This window comes from Lottia gigantea, assembly GCF_000327385.1.
Source record: "Lottia gigantea unplaced genomic scaffold LOTGIsca_45, whole genome shotgun sequence".
Classification (NCBI taxonomy): Eukaryota; Metazoa; Mollusca; class Gastropoda; family Lottiidae; genus Lottia; species Lottia gigantea.
Genome location: NW_008709577.1, coordinates 1,985,708 through 2,007,252, shown reverse-complemented (window position 1 = coordinate 2,007,252; position 21,545 = coordinate 1,985,708). Strand labels below are relative to the sequence as shown.

The following is a 21,545-nucleotide window of genomic DNA, read 5'->3' as shown; positions in this document are numbered from 1 at the left end:
TTTAAGTCTGCTTATTGCTATCTGTACCAATTGTCTGGTCAAGCCTGATGCATCATTTATTGATAATCCATAACTAAATCCTACGACAGCAAGCAGACATTATGGCATGAGAAAAGTGAAGTTGCAAGTGGAAATTCAGAAATGGTATGTTGAAGTATTTTACCATATGTTATTAGTTAGACTAAGTTAGAAGACAGGTAGATATTTATAGTACCACCACCTACTCTAATATCATAATTAATACCAATCTGTATTACTACTTACTTCATTAGAGTCTTACTCTTCCTTATTGAATACATCAATAATTCAAAAACAAAGGCCTTATGCACTAATTATATTATTAGAGATTATTTCTGATGTTGTAACTTTGCATTTGATTTCCTGTCCAATGCCTGTGGTTCCTGTAACTCTAGATAATAACTGAAAGTCAGGCATCAAATTCATTTTTGAATTCAAGAATATATATTTTGAATAACTAAATGCCATACTAAGAAAAATTGAAACAGATCTAGTATGGTATTGAGAACTAATTGTATGATATATGTAGCAGATATACTGAGATAGTATTTACCAGTAATTAGGTGTTAATGTGTAATTAAAGACATAAAGGTAGATATTATCATTACATTAATTACTGTATTTCACATCAGTATATCATCATTCCAATGGTCAAGATAAAGCTACATTCACTTTGGTTTAACATCAGTGCCAAATTACTAGCCCTGTAAAAACTTGGGAATATACATCCAAATCATTTATACATAACAGTGAGACAAATTGTATCTATTTTTGACAGTTTACAATTCAAAGTTCAATTTTATAGCCTCAAACATTATACCACCTGATGAAATCATATTTTAAACAACATATTTACAGCATTTTCATTACTTTAGACACCATCAACAACATACTACCTCAGATCAATTAAAATGAGTAATTTTTTCCACATTTCTTTAACAACTGTGAATCCAGACTAGATGAAAAACATAAAAGTTACAAATAAACTGAAGTTCTGCTTCATTACATAGCATTGAAGGAAATTTTGTCTTTTTTTTTAGTTGCAAATACTGAAGTAAATGGGGCCTAAATTTATTGTTATAAATCCCTCTGACAAAACAAAAGAAGGATGATCCTTCGGCCTTGTATCCATCAATGTCAAGATCGAACTCGACAGCACCGTATAATACATAATAATGAGAGAAACATACTGTTAGTACTGTTAATATAACAACATCTGGAAATGAACCAAAAAACCAATTTACTGATGACATTATGTAGGATTATTGACTACAACTTAATGATTTGAAGTAAAACCAGGTAAGTTATAACTGATTGTGTGTCAGTGTGTATAGTGTAAGTTGAGGTAATGTTAAACTGTTAATTATTACCTGTTATCTCTTGACATTCTCAATTCTTTCTAAAATACAATCTTAAATCATTGGTGGTAGGATTCTTCATGTTGCTTTATCTCAACATTGAAACAAGTTGACTCTAAATTTGATCAATTTGACCCTTGACAGTTATTACTGACAAATACTAAAGTTTGGATCCCAAGGACTAAGCTTAATTTACCCATTTCATAAAACATCTTCAAATTATTTGAGATCTGAAAATAAATTGTCCTCTTTAAGGAAAGAAGGCTTCATTTTTGAAATATTTTGAACTATATCATCACCATTGGGATTTCAAAGGAATAATAAATGTTTGCTGTAACTAATTTTTGTATTTCAAGTTTCTTAGTGTGTATTTCACAGTTATAGTTGTGGAGAAATGATTCACTTCAGTTCACAACAAGGCTATGATCCCTGCATTTCTTCCACATACAATATATGATATTTTAACTATTTTAAGAATGTTACATAATAAATTATAAACATTTGAGATGTACAATAAGAATTCAACCTGGTGATGTAAGAAGATGAGATAGACTGTGTAGCTATTATTAGTATAATCAACATATAATACTTTAATATTAACACCCTAACTACCTTAACAACCGTTTTATTTCACATGCCTTGGACAAGGGAATTGGAAAGAAAGAAAATAAAATATTTTTGTTACAAGGTTATTAATTTAGGTTCACATTGATCCAAGGTGCCACCATATTTTAGCATAACCATGCAAATGATGACATGTCAAGGTTGCAATGCTCTAACCGATTACACTACAGCCTCAAGAAATGACAAGGTGTGAGAACTCACATAGCAATGTCTTCTTGACAACCAGAACTGAAAAATTTACTTCAATGGTTCAAAAAATATATTTCTAAGTATAGAATATACATGCATTGTGTATTAAAGTATATTTCATTAGATAGAATAATATATGTAATGGTGTATTATGTTACCTTGTAATCAAGATATATTTCTCTACAATGAATATATTTAATGGTGTATTATGTGACCTTGTAATCAAGATATATTTCTCTACAATGAATATATCTAATGATGTATTATGTGACCTTGTTATCAAGATATATTTCTCTACAATGAATATATGTAATGGTGTATTATGTTACCTTGTAATCAAGATATATTTCTCTACAATGAATATATGTAATGGTGTATTATGTGACCTTGTAATCAAGATATATTTCTCTACAATGAATATATTTAATGGTGTATTATGTTACCTTGTAATCAAGATATATTTCTCTACAATGAATATATTTAATGATGTATTATGTTACCTTTTAATGAAGATATATTTCTCTACAATGAATATATTTAATGGTGTATTATGTGACCTTGTAATGAAGATATATTTCTCTACAATGAATATATTTAATGGTGTATTATGTGACCTTGTAATCAAGATATATTTCTGTACACTATATCAAAAGATGCATGCATTGATGTTTTAATCAGTTCACTAGCCAAAGGCTTAAAAAATGGAAACTGTCACATCTAATTGATAGCATTGATTCTAAAATTCCATCCTGAGTACTCCCTGGTTGCTTGCTATTAACTCATGTTTCAATGCCTTGAGGATGGTGTAGATCTGAAAGAAATTCTGCATGAAAAAGTTATAAATTTAACCACAAGCCTTTGGCTACTGATTGAAACAATGTGAGAGGATCATGGTTCTGAAAGGATATTGTAATTGTGTTAAAAATAAAATACTTACCATTATACCATTTTGACTGAAGTTGGTCTGGTTTTTCTTCTTCTATCAATTCCATTTTCACATCTTAACACTTTCTTGTCCTAGAAAATTTTAATATTTTAGTTTTGAATTTATCAAAAATCAAACATGACAACATGAATATTAATAATAAATGCTGGTTTGACTGTATGTATAGTGACCATATCTAGAAATTTGCCTTTGTTGTTTACTCCTGATAAGACTGAGCATTCAGAAATGGCACTAATTCTTCTACAGTACTATTCATTAATACAAGTGTAAGTGTGTAAGTGTGTCAAACTATGATCTATTTACACCAGTTAAAAGGTAATTTTAGATTGTCAGTTTCATTAGCTATCTCTCAACTGAATAAACACTGTATAAACAATTATTCATCAATCTGTAAATAATAGAGACAAAAACATCTAACACAGATAACATCCAAGGTTCTTTTGATCCTGTCTACCACCTGGAAGCATTGACCAGTCAGTCAGGAAAAGATAATTGATCGTTTATAAAGACACTTGTCTTTTGATTTAATGTTTTGTCACAACATCTCAAAACTTTGTTACATTTAAAATTCAACAATATGATTACATAAGTTTGTGACCCAATAATTCTTCAATTCTGTTTGAATGATCCTAGTTAATTTTTTTAACTACCTCATTACTAATGTCTGCTTGTGCAATTGCATTTTGGAGAGGTACATTTTGGTTCTCTTGTAAGAAAATGTCATTTGACATCATTTTCGACGGAAGCATTTCATGGGGTCTGACTTACATTGATCTATCTATACTTATAAAAACTGGAATAATCTAAAAATGTGATATTGTTTCATTTCCCCTGTGCCTGTCAATAAGTGTGTGTGTGGGCCTATCTAAAAAATGCTGAGGGGGAGGCCAAAAATGAAAGATGGCAGAAGCCTCTCAATGCCGGAGGGGCTGACTGGGAAGTTGATGGATTTCACATAGTCTGAGTTGAATTTTGACCAAATCCCTACTAAGTGAGTATATCAAAGTTTTCAGGGTTTATTGCAGGGCTGTGGATTTATTTTGTTCCAAATAGGACATTTTTTTAAAACAATATTTTGTAAGATGACAAGACACTACTCTAGTTGTCCAGGCCTATAAGTATCTGTATTTCATTGTCAGGACTTGATAACTTTATTGGGTCATAATGATATCAGGGATGGTTGGATATAATGAAGAACAATCATTGGTTCTGTTAATATGTGGCAATAACCTTTTCATTCCAGATACACGTGTATTTATGTCAGGTTTCTACCACTCTCTATAATGTAATTAATGAATGAATTAAACATTATCAAGGTAAATAAGATCAGATACCAATATTTAAACATTCTATCACAGGAAATGAAATGAAAATGTTCCACCTTGTAGCTTTTTTTCTAAAATTTCCAAACTAATCAAAATTTTTGGTCAACAAATTCTCTTTGTAATTAAATAAACTTTCTTATCAGAAAAAGATCGCCAGCTTCACATGTTTGAGACGTATATTATAAACGTAATCATAAACTCAATATCAATTCAGCCAAGAAGAGTGACCTTTGTAAGCTTTCTTCAACAAAACATATAATGTTGGAGACATTTACATCTCATGTAATTAAAATCTTTAATACCTGAAGTAAAATAAACAATCACAATAATGTGTATTTTTCTAATGATCAAATTACATCATTACTGATATGTCAGATGAGAAAAAGTTCAATGTTTTTTATCCAGATGGTTCATCAAGTTCTTTGACTTGTATACACACTGTAACATTCATTTTAACCCCTCATGAAAGTGGCTTTTATTCATATCCTACTATTACCACAGGCGTATGTATTTGGTGGTGTGGTGTGGGCTGGCTGTTCAAATCTGAATAGCAATCTGGATCAAAATAAGGAAGGAGGCTAGAAAATGTATGTTTTGAAATTTTGTGGGGCAATGATGTGCTTTGTAGTCAAGCATAAATTTTGTGGACAATTCTAATTTATGTCCTTTTATTCAGTCAGGCTATATCCTTGGACATGAAAAAATCATAGAGAAAACCTTATAGGAAATCATGAAAAAGTAAGGATTTTTTGGGTCCCAAGGTAATGCAATCGATCGAGGGTTCTGAAAGAGGTAATAGAAAGAAAAAGGTTGAAACCACCCTGTTTTAAGAACAATGTATTAGCATAAGTCATTAGGTTGTAACACCATTGTTTATGTAATGGATGTAAATCTGAAGGGTGAAGGTGTAGAAGTTTCATGAAAGTAATTTTTATTCTTGATCAAACTTTGATTATAAAGAATCATCTCATTATCTTTAACATTCACACAACATCATGGAATTTCAAAGACAGAACAACCCAATATTAATTGAAGAAAAAAAATCAATTTGAGCCAAAAATAGAAAACACTTTTACTTTTATCTTCTAGTCAGTCTGACAGTATTTCAATTTTGTTAGATCTCTTACTAAATAAACTTACATTTTCAATGTGAACTTTGTAAAAATAATTAAAAGTGTATATCAACAGGCCAGTCTGGTATTTCAATGTAAACAAAGGTAATTAAATCGATAATTAAGGAACATCAGAAATGTATTCCAATTCCCACATAGCATGTCTCAGAAATATTGGCACAAACAGGCACTTGGCACCGTCAGTTAAATAATTTGCAGATGCACTCATAATACTTGATAAAATAATTGAAAGCTGTAATATCTTAATTACACACTCTTATTTCATTGACTATTATTCACATTTTTACAGAATATTTTCTATAATATTGGCAACCTGTCATATTGTGGTAAGAAATATTGTTCTTGTCTAATGAAGATTTTAAATGATGACATCTTGTTGTAATCACCCAGGTAAATGAGATGATTTTCATGTCATCGAAGAATAAAAATGCATGTGGTATCTACTTTTCCACCTTTTTTTTATCAAAACACCAAGTTCACTAGATTAGCTAAGCTAATCAGTAATATTGTTCATTATTGCCCTTTTACCCGTGTGTTTCCATGCAGTAATCCATTTGAAATTTACATTAACGACTCGTTGAGACTCGTAAAAAAATAGAGAAACCAGCGAAGTGAATTTTTTAGTTTGAGTTATATTTGAAGAGATGTGCAATTTTGATGCAGCTCTAGTACTTATGAAGAATATTTACATATATTCAAGGCCAAAATCAAACACCAAAAATTCTGATTGTTTACTGTGATCATTGAAGTGTATTCCCTTTTCAAACCACAAATATTCTAGTTAAAAATAGCTTGCCTTGCCCACTGGCAAGAATTGCGCCTTCTAGAGTGTTTATATTGGAAAACTGAACGCATTTTCAAGAACATGGACAGTAACTCATACTAAATATTTTTCGATTTTTCAATAGGGTTCATCCTTGGGTGATTACTAACACTCACAACAAGTTTCATCTAAATCTGTTAAGAATTGTTCCTTCTGGTGTGTTTTTAATACTAAGGGCAATTACTCATACTAAATATTTTTCGATTTTTCAATAGGGTTCATCCTTGGGTGATTACTAACACTCACAACAAGTTTCATCTAAATCTGTTAAGAATTGTTCCTTCTGGTGTGTTTTTAATACTAAGGGCAATTACTCATACTAAATATTTTTCGATTTTTCTTATTTTTGCACCTTCTAAAGTGTTTATGAGCATTTCAAGAACAAGGGCAACAACTCATACGAAATATTTTTAGTTTTTTTCTGATTTTCAGACTGATGGACATGGGTGACATAAATATAGGCCCCCCATTTCATATGGGTGTATAAAAATTGAAAAGAAAATTTAGCTTTAGTGACTAAAATAGTCAACATGACAATGGAGGGAAGTCTATAGAGGTCCTCATTAAATCATAAATGTAAAAGATGAAATGAAATGAATGAAGTATAAAAAATACTTGAGGAAGAAATACAATCTTACAGGTCATCTATGAGCTTGAAAACAGATTTTCTGTAAAAAGGGTACTTACAAAATTTGTGCAGTACAGTATGCAATAAAGTAGTGAAGTATTTAATAAATTTGTGCAGTACTCGTATTTAATAAATTTACTTGTAATATTAATGCTCATGTTCAAGGATCCATCACACTTTGTGTGAACTATCATAAATATGTTCATTTCCTTATGTGAAAGGTTTGATAGCTCTTCAAACCAGGTTGGAAAATGTAACTGTCTCTAGATCAGACCAAAATCTATCCAGATATCTACTTAATCTCCAGATAGATGATACTTAATTGTTAAAGTGAAGAGTGAATGAATGCTAATACCGTGAATGTATGATATATTTGGAGAAAATTGTTGACAACTAAATTCATTTTAGATGGTAAACCAGTGAAATGAAGCCCAGTAAAAAAAAAACAATCTGACCATTTGATTAATCAGATATCATATATTCGATGTAACATTATAACACATATATTTAACAGCTAAAAAACTCTTACCTTATCTTTTTAGTTAAATACACCAATTATTATCCACAGTTAGTAATAGAGGTTCACTGTACAGGTAGATAATGTATACTCTACTACAACACTCGCCTTTTTACTATCAGCTGAGCATATCATCTCTTTACTCTACTGTCTAAATAACAATAATAAAACAACCTATTAAATATACTGGCCACATACAAATACTTATCTTGTTTTTATCTGGAACACATTGTTCTTTTACCCAGGAAACAGGAAACACTGAAGCAGACCTCCAGTTTTCATTTCCATTATTCTACATAATATATTCTGCAACATTTAATTGATTGTTCCATTGACAATTTTATCAAAATTAATATCATCTTGTTTTATTCTTTGAAAATTTCCAAAAATTAATATCAAAAATTATTTTTCTATAAATAAATCAAAAGTTCATTTATTTAGTCTAATTATTACAGATATCAAAAAGGATGCAGATTACAGTTGCAGTAAAAATTAGATTGCAGTAGAACATAGCTCATAGGCCTACTGGGTTCAATCTCAAGAATATATTTTAGAGCAAAAAATTATCTACTAGAAGGGTCATTCCATGTCAGTTCATCCAACCACCAACCAGGCGCAAAGAGATGTAATTGGTATCATTTGAAAGAAAAAATGCCCATAGATTACATTTCTGAGGATGTAAAATATGTATTAATGTACTTCTAGTTTTATCTTTTGTACATTATTTCATTTATTGTATTTTGATTGATTTTAAATACACATCAAATGGGGGCGTGAAGGTCGAAAAAATTTGGGAACCACTGTCTCAGAGCATGTGACTGACGCTGATCAGCGCACAATATCAACAACTGGTTGTTTTTTTGGTAGTGGCAAATTAAAGTAATAGGCCTAGTAATGGTATTAACATGTTATGAGACGATCGATAGCATGGTCCAGATGGCAGATATCTCATACTCAGAAGTCTCAAGGTGGAATAAACAATAACAGTGTGCCAGTTTGCAAGCATCATTATTAAACCTCTCTCCTTACTGCGTATGCTATATGTAAATTTATGAAATAGGCCTGTTTGCATTGATTGAGAACAGAAGGTCGTTCCTTACACATTTATGCAAGTTGTATCAATGATGGCGATGTCAAATTTTCCGCGAATGGGCACGTGTTACTGACGTTTATGTGCTTGGTTATACCAGACTTAAATGTTCGCTTTGATGTGTAATGTGACATTCGAGAGTAATGCTGACGTTTCGTTGTTCATTGAAATGTACATTAAAGATTTAATGGAACGAAAATATATGTTAAGGGCTATTTTGATTTAAATTTAGGTCCATTTTCAATACATCATAAACAACAATGTTAGATATAAGCTTTTTTACTTATTTATCTGATGATTTTGCCTCCTTACTTAAAAGTAGAATATTTTTTTGGCGGGTGATATACCAAAGTTTACAATTTTAGAAAATGAGAAAATGGCGACCAAAACAAAAAATACAAAATTCTCAATATGTTTCGTACTTTGTATAATTTTACCGGCATGTGAATCCTTTCTTGATTTTGAAGAGCTTAAATCTATTCATTACGGAATAGACATCTTAGACAAACCCGTTTTACAGGGGCAGGTTAGTGCGATCTATGTCATTGATGTTGTATTCAGTCAGCTCAGTGTCAGACAGTCAGCTTTTAAACTTTTAGTTATCTTATAATTATTAAAATACAACAGTAGATCTATTGTAATATGAATTAAGTCATTGCTCAGGGAAAGAAAATAGTAAAAACCCAAAAATCCAACTGGAATCCTTACTGCATGTCTACAAACTCGTTTGATTCTTTTCCTGTCTGGCGCTGGCAACTTTAAATATTTGATGACATTGACAGTGCTTTCAACTTATTTCAAATGTCTCTGGGACCATTAATATCATCTTTGATAGACCAGTGTTACCTTGCAAAAAAACCTTTTAAAGAGACATCATCCCCAATGTAGCCAAATACGTAGACAGTAGCTGTAGGTATTAACCCTAATGTCTACTTTTAGTCTAACCACGTTACTGTGACAAGATTTATGGTCAAATTGTGAACTTCACACATAAAACAACTTTCTGCACTGAAGTACATTAATATTAGCAACTAGTATTCCATTGCATGACTTTCCATATTAAAAATGTACAATCCTGAATTACCCGAATGAACTCCATTCCCTTTTCGGATGAAATAAAACAAAATTACTAGGAGACTTGTCGACTCAGTGGCTTGTGTATTTTGACATTGAGTTATTCCCAAAATCTGATTCTGGTTGAAAAATTCTTGTGAGAAAAGTATCTGGTAGAGCTATGATATTTATAATTATTATTTTTAGATAACACAGTGCTGTCACTGTTAATTTTTTGTGGTATTTGTTGATTAATTACAGAAGTTTATATTTCTATTTAAATTTTCAGGATGCACCAATAGGCTCTGTTAAACTAACATCAAAATATGGTCAAAATTATGAATGTCGAATCCCTGACCAGGTGGAGCAAGAAAGGCAACAAGAAGAAAAGGAAAGAGTTGCCATGGAAACTGGTGTCTTAGACTTACTAAAACCAATGGAGTCCAGTCCATGTTTGATTAAGGTATTCAGAAGTAAAATTTACTTTTACTATATATATGCTATAGGTCCAAATTTAGAAAGTCAACTTCCATTTCCAAATTAGCTGACCTTATGAAGATTGAATATCCGAAATGTCAATAAAGACAGCATGCTATGAAATGTGCAAAGCAGAAAATTGTACTTAAACATTTGTACCAGCTTCTTCCTTTTTTGATTTACAGCAGTTTATGTACAAAGAAAAAGTTAACTCTGTAAATGTAAATGTTTTTTTTTTCGTCAGACAAAAGATTGGTGGAGTTATGAGTTTTGTTATGGTAAACATCTTAGACAGTATCATCTTGAAGGTTTGTTTTGGGGTTTTTTAAACAGAATTTTGTCAATAATACATTTGTTTTACCAACTGATCATTTCATTTCATCCATTAGTAGATATTGATGCTCTTAACTCCCCAGGCTTCCATGCAGACAACAGCCTTAGAATAACATCTCAAAGACTATATCTCTTTATGGATTTCAAAAGAATAATCCTAGTGGTTAAAGTCAGACATTTTGCTGTTATCAACATGTGAATTAGACCAATAAAAATCACATCCCAGATTAACTTATATTATGATAATTATTGGTACCAGTAGACTATTGATATGAGCTAATTTACAATCACAGTTACAATATCACTTGAATGTAAACACAAAAATGTCTAGAAGTCTGTACTAGCCTTAATTAATAACCAATTTTTTTATATATTTTATAGATGGTAGAATAAGTGGTAATGTTATGTATATTGGGTACTATGAGTCAGATTTTGACTGGAATAATGATACTCTACGGGTAAGTTATGCTAATATTATTTATTAGATGAGAGAGATATTGACATGAGATAATAGTTGCATAGCGAGTTTTTGCTTTGAAGTCACTGAAGTGGTTAATTATACGCGAATTTTCAATACTTTTTTGTGTGCAGTTATTTTTCTACCTCAAATTTGCAAATTTGCAGAACCAGAAGATGAAATCTAGGAATGAATTCAATAGATATCACAGTCAGAAATATACTAATGGTTCTAAATGTGATTTAACTGGTGGATTCAGATCAGCTGAAGTCAGAGTAAGTATTAACTGAACACTATCTTGAATAAATTTGCCATGGTTTCTACAAATTACTTGTCATGTTTTGGCTTGACTTGTCACTTGAGCAGACTTAAAAAGTATGAAGATGAACTTACTAACCAAGTTTTTAGATATTTCTAGATGGATGGTATTTCTGTATTTTTAAGTCATACATTCTTTAACAGGCAATGTAAACTTTGGTCATAAGAACTTCAGGTGTTTTTTAACTAAATTATTTGGTTTATTTAACCTGATTATATATATTTTTTATATATTCAGTTTATGTGTGAAGATACTGTGAGTGACTATATCTATAGAATCGATGAACCACAAACATGTACCTATATAATAACAGTACATACTAATAAAATCTGTCACCATCCTTACTTAAAACCACCAGCACCAAAAACTCCAGTACCTATAACCTGTCATCCTCTATTAGACCAACAGCAATATGATGATTACTTGATACAAATAGCAGGTATGCTTTTCTTTGTATCTAAGATTTTACATGGTACACTAATTGATATGAACTAATCTCATGCTTGTCTCAGATATGAAAAATCCTCATCAGTATATCTTGTTTGAAAGTGGAAATTAGGATTTGAGACTTACGAACAAACCTTAAGAACTGATCTTTTGCTCTTATATAAACTTATTTTGTTTAGATTCTTTGATTTCCATAGTATTTTAACTAAAATAGATGGGTATAATCCTTGTTTTTATTGAATCCTCTCTATAGAACTTTAATTCTTTGTTGCGTTTAATTAACAAATTTCTTTCCTGTACGAGTAAATGTTTCTTGTTATTCTTGTCCTAGTTTTATTATGCCTGGTTCATACGTTATTTTATTATTATATTTTTGCAGCTGAAGAAAAAGCTAAAGAAGAAGAAGAAACCAGATTAAGACTAGCAGCTATTGAGGCTCAACAAAAAGCTAATAAAAAAGGTAAAACCTGGGTTGTCTTCTCTTACCTTCTGACCTACAATTTTTTATATTTTTCTTTTGGTGGTTAGGATAGGATAACTTACTCATACATTGGAATCAGAAATTCTCTCTTATAGAGTTAGATGCTTTAATGATCTTATTAGGATTATTTTATGATGAAGAATAGGTCCTATGTGTACAATGATATAACTTTCAGGTGTCACTATCCACAATAAACAATCTTTAGAATATGTTAAAAATTTATTGAATAAACTTGATTTAAGCAATATTAGTTACAATTTGATATATATGAGCAATAAATAAAATGAATTCTATACTAGGTGTAAGTGATGATAATGTAGTCAATATGGAAGAAGATACAACTACTGTAGACAATCCAGAATTAGATAAAGCTTTACATAAAGTATTTACAGAACAGATAGATAAAGTAGCCAGTCAAACAGGCAGTAAGTATAGCTTATTAATTGTGGGGTTCTATAGCACAGTTAGAGCGTTGTGTCTTTACAGTCATGATGTCATTTACTTGGTTGCGTCCAGCAAATGGTGGCTGTGGGTCAATTCTTGACCGTCGTGTAATAGTCTGATGATCTTGAATAAGTCATCTTCATTCATAATTCCAGTTGACCCAGCTGTAAATGGGTTCGGATAATCCGAGAAAGATCAATGCGAACTGGTAGAAAGGATCCTTAATAGTGAACCTATGTTGTTGTCCTTGTAAAATATAGTTGTTTCTTTCTTTCTTTACTTACTTAATGAATTCATATCAGATAGTGCTCAAGTATATCCAGATAGTGAATTTACAAACCATATACAGTGTTTGGTAAAAAGTACCTATTACAACTTCGCAATGAAATTTCATATTGGTCCTGTAAAATAAATCCAGTAAATGTGATTGTGAACCCTGCTTTCAATATTTACCAATTTTATTGTGAAGCTGTGTTTATAATTTTGTATTTTCAGCTGAAGCAAGTGATGTAAAGATGTCTGTAAAATATGTAGATAATATGGCAGATTTAGAAAGTGTTCTACGAGAACAAATTACAGAGGCTCAAAAACAAAAATTACTAAAAATGGGAAAAGATGAGGTGAAGTCAGAGAAAGAAGAACAGCTTCAAACTAAGAATACTGAAAAAGATAAAATAGAGACACCTAAAGATGTTGATGAAGAAATAATGAAAGAATTTGACTCAGGTTGACATTATATTCTACTTTATATCATAAGAAACATAAAGTTATTAAACTGAACAAAGTTTTGAAAATATGAAACTCAATTCTTATTTTTACCTTATTCATTTACTGACTGATATGTCATCTGCCTAGAAAGAATCTCTAAAAAGACTGTATGATATCCAGAATTGAAAAATGATTATTTAATTTCAGAAATAAGTGAGGTAAAGAAATCATTAGAAGAACAAAGAAATAAATTTGCTGATATGAAAGATAAGATAGGTGATTCTGTAAGATCACAGTTTGATGATATTGTTCACGAGGTAAAACAAGACTTTGACTTTGTCAATTACTTTAGTTCACATTGTGATAAATTATCAATTGATTTACTTATAGATCAGCAAGGAAAGTAAATTATGACAAATTAATATATTTATGACTTTTCAAATTGTATCTCTAATTTGTCTATAAAACCATACCATATTATAAACATATCCTGATTACTTCATTATATTTGAATAGAACCGGATGTCAAATTCATATTCTTTCACTGTATATAATCCTTAAATAATATGCATGACAATCTGTTTCTAGGCTGAACAAGAAGCTGGTGTAGAAGTAGATAGAAAAGAAGCATTTCAACAATTGTCTAAAACATTAAATAGTCTATTAGATAAATTGGAGAAAACAGAAGAAGAAATTAATAATGTTGATAAAGAATTAGTTGATTATAATGAAAAATATACTGGTGAAAAATTACAACAACCTGCCCAAGGTCTGTTCTACTTTCATTATGTTTCTGTCAGAAAGTGCCTTTAATGGATTGAAACTGAGGAAATTTTTGGTGTCAAAATTTAAAAATTGCTCAAATTTACTTTTTTCTTTTGACCTATGATGATTTTTGAGAATTATGCTGCAATTAAATGTGTACACTACCTCACACTCAAAGGCAAAATCAATGAAATAATGGACTGGGGCAAGGTGTGAAAATCGGGGAATCCCCTTTATAACAGCATAACTGTGTTTTGAGTTAGAGTTACGCTTACATACACATTAGTTTTTTATATTGTTAAAAAGACTACAGACTACAATCTTAGTTTATAATATATGTGTGTATTATAGTTATGTACCTTTATAAACTAATCAGAGATTTGAATAGTATATATTCTTAAAATACGTTAAATAAAGTATATTGGAATTGATATTAACCTAATTAACCTATATTTTAGATATTATTCTGACTGTATTACTGGAAATCTTAATTCCAATACACATGAGGAAAACAGACGAATTGACATGTCTGATGTGTCCATATCATCTCTTGGTCAGTAGGCAGGTATCAACATTGAAATGATGACAGAAAACTGCAGGATTCTGAGACAAAGGAATCCATATTGTTTTATAGCTTTAAAATATTAATATTAAAGGTTCAGAAGATGATAAAATCAAGGTAAAGGTGAAAGAATTAGGTGAAAAAGAAAATATTAAAATAGATAGTAATACAATGTCAACAATAGAAAATAAAATAAAAGATAATTTAGAAAAAGCTGGTTTGAATACTAGAGGTAAGTTTGACGCTTTATTCTATATGTCTACAAAGCTGAAGTATTAGAAGTATAGAATCTAAGAATGCTAATTGCATGAAAGCTCAAATCTAAAAACTAATAAGTAAAGATCAAAATAAAAATCATATATTTACTCAAAAAGATGTATATGTAGGTAATATGGTACTTATAATCTTATCTTTGTTAACTAAATTAGCATTCTTTTCACCTCTGAGTAATTGAAAATTCCATTCAGAAGGTAGGCTTTGTCAAGAAGATGTACATCTATATTGACATTTACATTGCCATAGCTGATTAGTATATTTGTGTTGAAATATCCTAATTTTAATAGCTTATGAAGCTACCGGTATTTGACAAGTTAAGTGTTTTAAAGTTTACCTAGGACTGTAAATAAGGAGAGCTTTTTGTAGCTATCCTTGTGATGACAGTATTAATATTTTATTTATCAGAAACTGAAGAGGAAAATAAATTTCCTGATATAATACATACATCTAGGGATACCAAGAAAGGTATTAAATGATTGTTGTTTGTAGTTATACCTTGAATCATGAGTTTTTGTTAAATTCGTGTTATTGTTTTTTCCTTACTTGTCTTCCTTTTGATTTAGTTGTTTTTAGTTTGTATTGAAATACCTGTGATTGATGTTTCTCCATACCCATTATAGAATGTCTTATGAAAGTTGTTTTAAGAACTTTGTGTATCTTTCAAACTTTTGAGTATAGCAACTAATCATTGATAACCAAAATATTTTATCCAAGAAGCTGTGAAAATGATATGAGGATATTTCTTAGAATCTTTCTTGATATGTTTATAAGTATAGAAATATTCAATGTCAAAACAAGATTTCATAAAGAATTAGTCTTTTTATTATTCAAGGTCAACACATTTTATTTGACTTTTCTCCAAAATTGAAAATAGTTGAAATTCTTATATTTTTGCTATTCAGCAGATTGCATATGTACGTGCAGGAGAGAGTCATTCAAACCATTGAAATATGTGACCTCTATTACAGTCTGTACAGAATGTGAATTGCATTACTTAAGGTTTTTTAAGAAGGCCATTTTTTTTCAATTTTCCTGCTAAAACATAGTAGTGTCATATTACAACATGTGATAATAATCACTACAGAACAATCTTATTGACTTTAAATGTTATTTTACTTTGTCTTTAAACAATTTCATGTTAAAATCTTGTTTAAAATATTCTTCAAACACGCCAACATATTTTTAATATGGCTACCAGATACAGACAATTAGAAACAATAAACGCATGTGTGTGATAGCGTGATATTGACACGAGGCACGTGTAACTAGTATGACATGTGGAGTTAGTTTATTAGTTTAACATTATCTAATAATCTACAACTATGACGTATAGGCTATTATTGTCTATATTAGAAACAGTTAGTGTTATCATATATCTGGCTGGTCAGATTGAACGAAGTTTGGTGGTTCATTCCATATATACCACTCAAATTGCTGTTTTCCTGAAATTTTGATTTTATCTCCATCAAAGTTTTATGGAACAACACTTGATAGTTGTCTACTTGACCATGGGCCAGATTTAAGTGGTCCAGTTAACTGATTAGTCCAACAGTAAAGTCAATTTAAGATTAAGCTGCATTGACCAACTAATAATTGCTTTGAATCTGGACGCATTCATAGTTTTGTGAAACGAGCACTGAAGTTGATCCGTAGCAATAGCAATTTCAGGTGCCATGAATCAATGTTTTCATTATCCACTTGTCAGCTCTCATCCATTTTCTTAAAATTTGTTCTAGCATTTTAGTATTAGTTATATTGACTGTTCACATAGAATGAATTGAGTTGACAAACTCAGTGGAAGAGTGGCATAAGTATTTATGAATACAAAGGTTACTATAATCAAAAATGGTTTTATAAAAAACAAAGTATACAAATTCTTTGTTCAGTATTTTACATGTTTCCTTTATTTTGTCACCTGCTTAGTTGTGTTTTTTCATGTTTATTATTGTGGTAAACATTGTTAGTAGTTTATTTCTGAAGTCATTCTTTATAATTTCTTAACTTCTCAAGTAAAATTACTTTCAACTTAACTTTGAAATTTTTAAGAATATATTTTTTAGAAACTTTTATGCAGTTTCTGAGTGATAATGTTCTTTAAAAGATTAAGGACATAAGGATTAAGGATAATTATTTATATTTAAGAAAATGTAAGCATACATAAGAAAAAATGTCCTGGTTGATGTTTCAAATTCTATACCAATAACTTGGAAAATAAACCAATTTCTTTTACTTGGAAGTTATCATTTACTAATCCAGTTAGTTAGAATCATTGAAATCATAGTTGTAAGCTGGTATTCAAAGAATCATAAACTTGGAAATTTGAATCATTAACTCAGCAATTTGAGTAAGTGACATTGAGTTAGTAACTTGGAAATTTTAATCTGTAACTTGGCAATTTGATATTCTGAGTTAGTCACTTGGAAATTTGAGTAAGTGACTCCTAATTTGAATCAATTAATCAGAAATTTATGTCGGTAATATTTGAGTTAGTTACTTATCATTTATTTCAATTTATCATTGATAATATATATCAACTCATAATATATTAATATTTTGATAATCATTTTTTCCAGGAGGTAAAGTACAAGTAAAAATAGTCACAGCAGGATATTATAATTCTGATGATGATTCTCTACATTTAATGTCTGATGATGAGGGCAATTCATTTCAAAGTGTCATAATATCTTTAATGGTATGTATCATTTATACTGTATAGAATTATTGATAATATTTAGATATAGTGGAAAGATATATCAATTGGAATCTTACCAGTTTGAATACCCAATAGTGACATTAATGCTGCGTTCGATGCCTCTCGTGATTACCATGTTCACAGGGTTAATGTTGTGGATTTCCGTTCGATAGTAGGTTTTGCTCGTATTTACTACTTTAGAAAGTCATGAATTTCGAGAAAAATTTACGACACCCATCTTCACAATTTCTACAGCCTTCACCTTGGACTCATTGAAAAATGGCTAACATTATTTCGTCGTCCATCTTTAGTTACAAAGTCGTGAATATCGTCCGAATAGTCTCGAGTTTTGCGCACGATTCACGAGTAAGTCATAAACACTATTTTCACGAGTGGTATCGAACGTAGCATAAGTTGAACATTGCACCTCCATCTCATATTTACTGTATTTGAAAGCGTCTGGAATATATAACTGTCTTTCTTAGAACTGTTCAGTACAGTCCAAAGTCTATCTGGTACATTAAAAACCCAAAATATAGTTTTATTTTTGAATGACTATACGTGTACTTATTAAGGGATATCAGCTATCTGAGCCAAAGATAATCAAATATAATAAATATTTTTGGTTGATGAAAACCTTCATGTATACTTTATTAGATTATTTCCACTGTTAAATTAGTCTAGTAACTGTACAGTTTCAATTGTTAGAATGGACCTTTTGTTTTATATTTTAGAATGGAAGTGATGATGCTGTTAAAGAAGAAGCCAAACACAAATCATTAGAAGATAATTATAATAAAGTTTGGGGACAAACTAAAAAATCAAAAGTAAAACCACAAAACTAAAATTTATAGCTCTTGTAACTATACCCTAATTTACATGAAATGTCTTATGGGCAGGTTTGAAAATACTACCTGGTTTGGTTTTCTCTAAACTCAATTGTTACTTCAGTCATTCCAGATCAGTCAAGTACTCTCTTTAAATCAAGTTTGACCATACTATTGATGGTATCCAGCCTTAAAGAACCTTAAGGTGGGCCGTGGGCTTACTATACATCAATAGCCAGTAATGACTATCCAGAAGGTATTTGATTAAGAAAATTTGTGTATACAGTTGTATAGAATTCTCTTAAGATGTGAGTGAAGTATTCATTAGAAAATAGAGGTTTATTTTTCATCAAATTGAGTTCTTTCTACATCGTCTGCTTATTTAGATAAATAATCAAAAAATATCTGTTATGTTAGGTTATGGTCATATATGGCTTTATTAGATTAATAGTTGAATTGAGCATTTGAAATCAAAATTCCTGAAAACTTACAATCATTCTGAAAAAATTTAGCACTATATTAGTATTTTAATTAGTGAGTTGTATAAACTATTTGTTGGATAATTATCTCTCTGACAATGACAATTTATATCAAATTTATAAATGTTATTTTATTGTTCATAGTCTGTTAAATGTCTAACTTTACACATTGAATGTATCAAAAGAAAAATCATTATGTGCTTTGAAAATATGTGAATTTCCTATTTGTGGTATACACAGTATGAAGTTTTGTTAAAAAAAATTTGATTAAATATGTTACATGTATGATATAGTAGTAGTTTAAATCAGGTTGTTATCTGAAATATTAGCAAATGGAAATAAACTGTTTTTGCTCATTTTGTATATTTTAAAACATTGTTAATATGGTTTGGAAGTGTTACTAGATATCAGTAGTGATGTATCTTATCTTTGTATAATACCAACACAAGTTAAAATATGAAGCAATATGTGTTAAAAACCACCCTTTGCCTTATATATTAGTGTGTTATTATTACGTGTTACAGTCCTATTTTTTTCTGATAAAGTTGTGTTGTATTAGATTAAACCTTGTTTATCGTAATCATTGTGCTTATCCTTAATTTTGCTTGAAAGATAGCTTTTTCATAAGCGCTGACTACAGCTCTTTGATCGTAAAATCAGTAATAATTAGAATTTTTCTGTGTTACTATGACTACATCTTATTTATTTAGACATTGGTTCAGATTTATATTTTGTTATTTGTATATTTATGTTTCTTTTAAATTATTATATATCATTATTGGAAATGTGGACGTATATTGCCGTCGCCCCTGTCCGTCGGTCCGTCAACATTTCTTGTGAACACAATAGAGACTACAGTTTTTAACTGATTTAATGAAATTTGGTGTGATCATTTATATTGATGAGATCTTGGTCAAGTTCGAATTTGATGATCTTTCGATGAAAGGTTTTTGAGTTATTGACCTTGACATAGGAAAAATGCTTCAAATTTTGTTTCTGAACACAATAGAGACTACAGTTTTGAACTGATTTTAATGAAATTTGGTGTGATCATTTATATTGATGAGATCTTAGACAAGTTCGAATTTGATGATATTTCGATGAACAGTCTTTGAGTTATTGCTCTTGACTTTGGAAAAACGCATCAAAATTTGTTTGTGAACACATTAGAGACTACAGTTTTCAATTGATTTTAATGAAACATCGTGTGATCATGTATATTGATGAGATAATTTGATGTATTTGGGTTATTGATAGTAATTTTTAAAAATTTTGTGGAATTTCTCAGTATAAATAACTGGCAGTAAATATATACATCATATCATATCAAACTATTAAAAATTATTTAATATGAGAAAATTCATATTTTAGTCACTATCATTTCTGACAGCTGCCAGTGGGCGTATGTTACCTTGCCTGGCAAGCTATCTTTTTGAAGAGTAATCAATGTATATTACAAGGGTTTCTATAAAGGAAATTAATTTTTGTTTTATCTCCTTCCAGGCTCCGATTCTGTTGAATTTCTGGTCAAATTATTTTAAAACACTGTTATATAAATAATGATATTTGAACTGTTTCTATAAGTCAAGTAATAGTAAAAGACAATGTTTATAATTAATTTCTAGTCAGTTTTCCCATATATAGTTATATATCTAGTGTAATTAGAAATATTAAAACAGAACTTGAATCACGTTGTTACTCAGAGTTTTACACTATGCAATCAACAGAGCTATTTTCTGCCTGCATCCCTACTGAGTTTGGACAAGCAGAACTGATTTTCATGTTTACATTTGGAGTGTAATTATATTATTTAACATGAATTTTGTAATGTTTGAAATAGAATAATATAATAGTAATACATGAAGAGATAACCTACTCTACTCTCAGATCATTGTGGCAATTTTTTCTATCATTTCACAAATATTCAAATTATATTTTTAAATGTAAATCACTTGTCTTAAAATATCATAGTTTTTATGTGGTAAGATAAAACCGCACCAGTTTATTGGATGGATTATATTCCTTCAGGTTATTTAGCTTAGATTCATCATGTTCAATGTGTATGAAGTCCTATTTTTATACATACATAAACCACTATCTATATATTATATATAACTGTTTGAAAAATTGTGTATATTTTGTTAAAAGTTAGAGAAGTTTGTTATTGTTTGGTTTATTTATTTTACAGCTGATTTTCTACTTTATTAAAATCTGAAACTTTATCATGTACATCCATTCCATAAAATAAATAAATGCAATCTGTATGAATTTTTTTTTTCTATTTTCTTTAGCAGAATTCGTTCCTACATCAAAGTGCATGCTATCCGATAATTCATACACTAAAAAATATACTTTCAAGTTCATAAAGAGCAGATCTAGTATCCTGCATCTTTCTAAATTACCAAAGTATTTTGTGAGCCATGTAGAGATGTATTGGAGGGAATCAAAGTTATTCTTCATACTTCCGAATAACAAATATCATCTTTCTATCAGTGACATTGAAATGAGTTCGTATTTGTCCATCAACCCAGTTAAATCAATGAATTGATTTCTGACCGCGATAGAGGCACCAGT

The 21,545-nt window shown here is 30.0% G+C and overlaps 1 protein-coding gene across 1 annotated transcript; it reads left to right on the top strand.

The window, feature by feature from the left end:
* Positions 1–9,135: 9,135 nt before the first annotated feature.
* On the top strand, positions 9,136–11,716 carry LOTGIDRAFT_73032 (hypothetical protein; the record flags this gene model as incomplete). Its single annotated transcript, XM_009060860.1, has 6 exons — positions 9,136–9,181; positions 10,007–10,167; positions 10,426–10,489; positions 10,896–10,972; positions 11,145–11,246; positions 11,528–11,716. Coding segments are annotated over 6 exons (639 nt in total), but the record flags the coding sequence as incomplete, so codon positions are not given.
* Between the last annotated feature and the right edge of the window lie 9,829 nt (positions 11,717–21,545).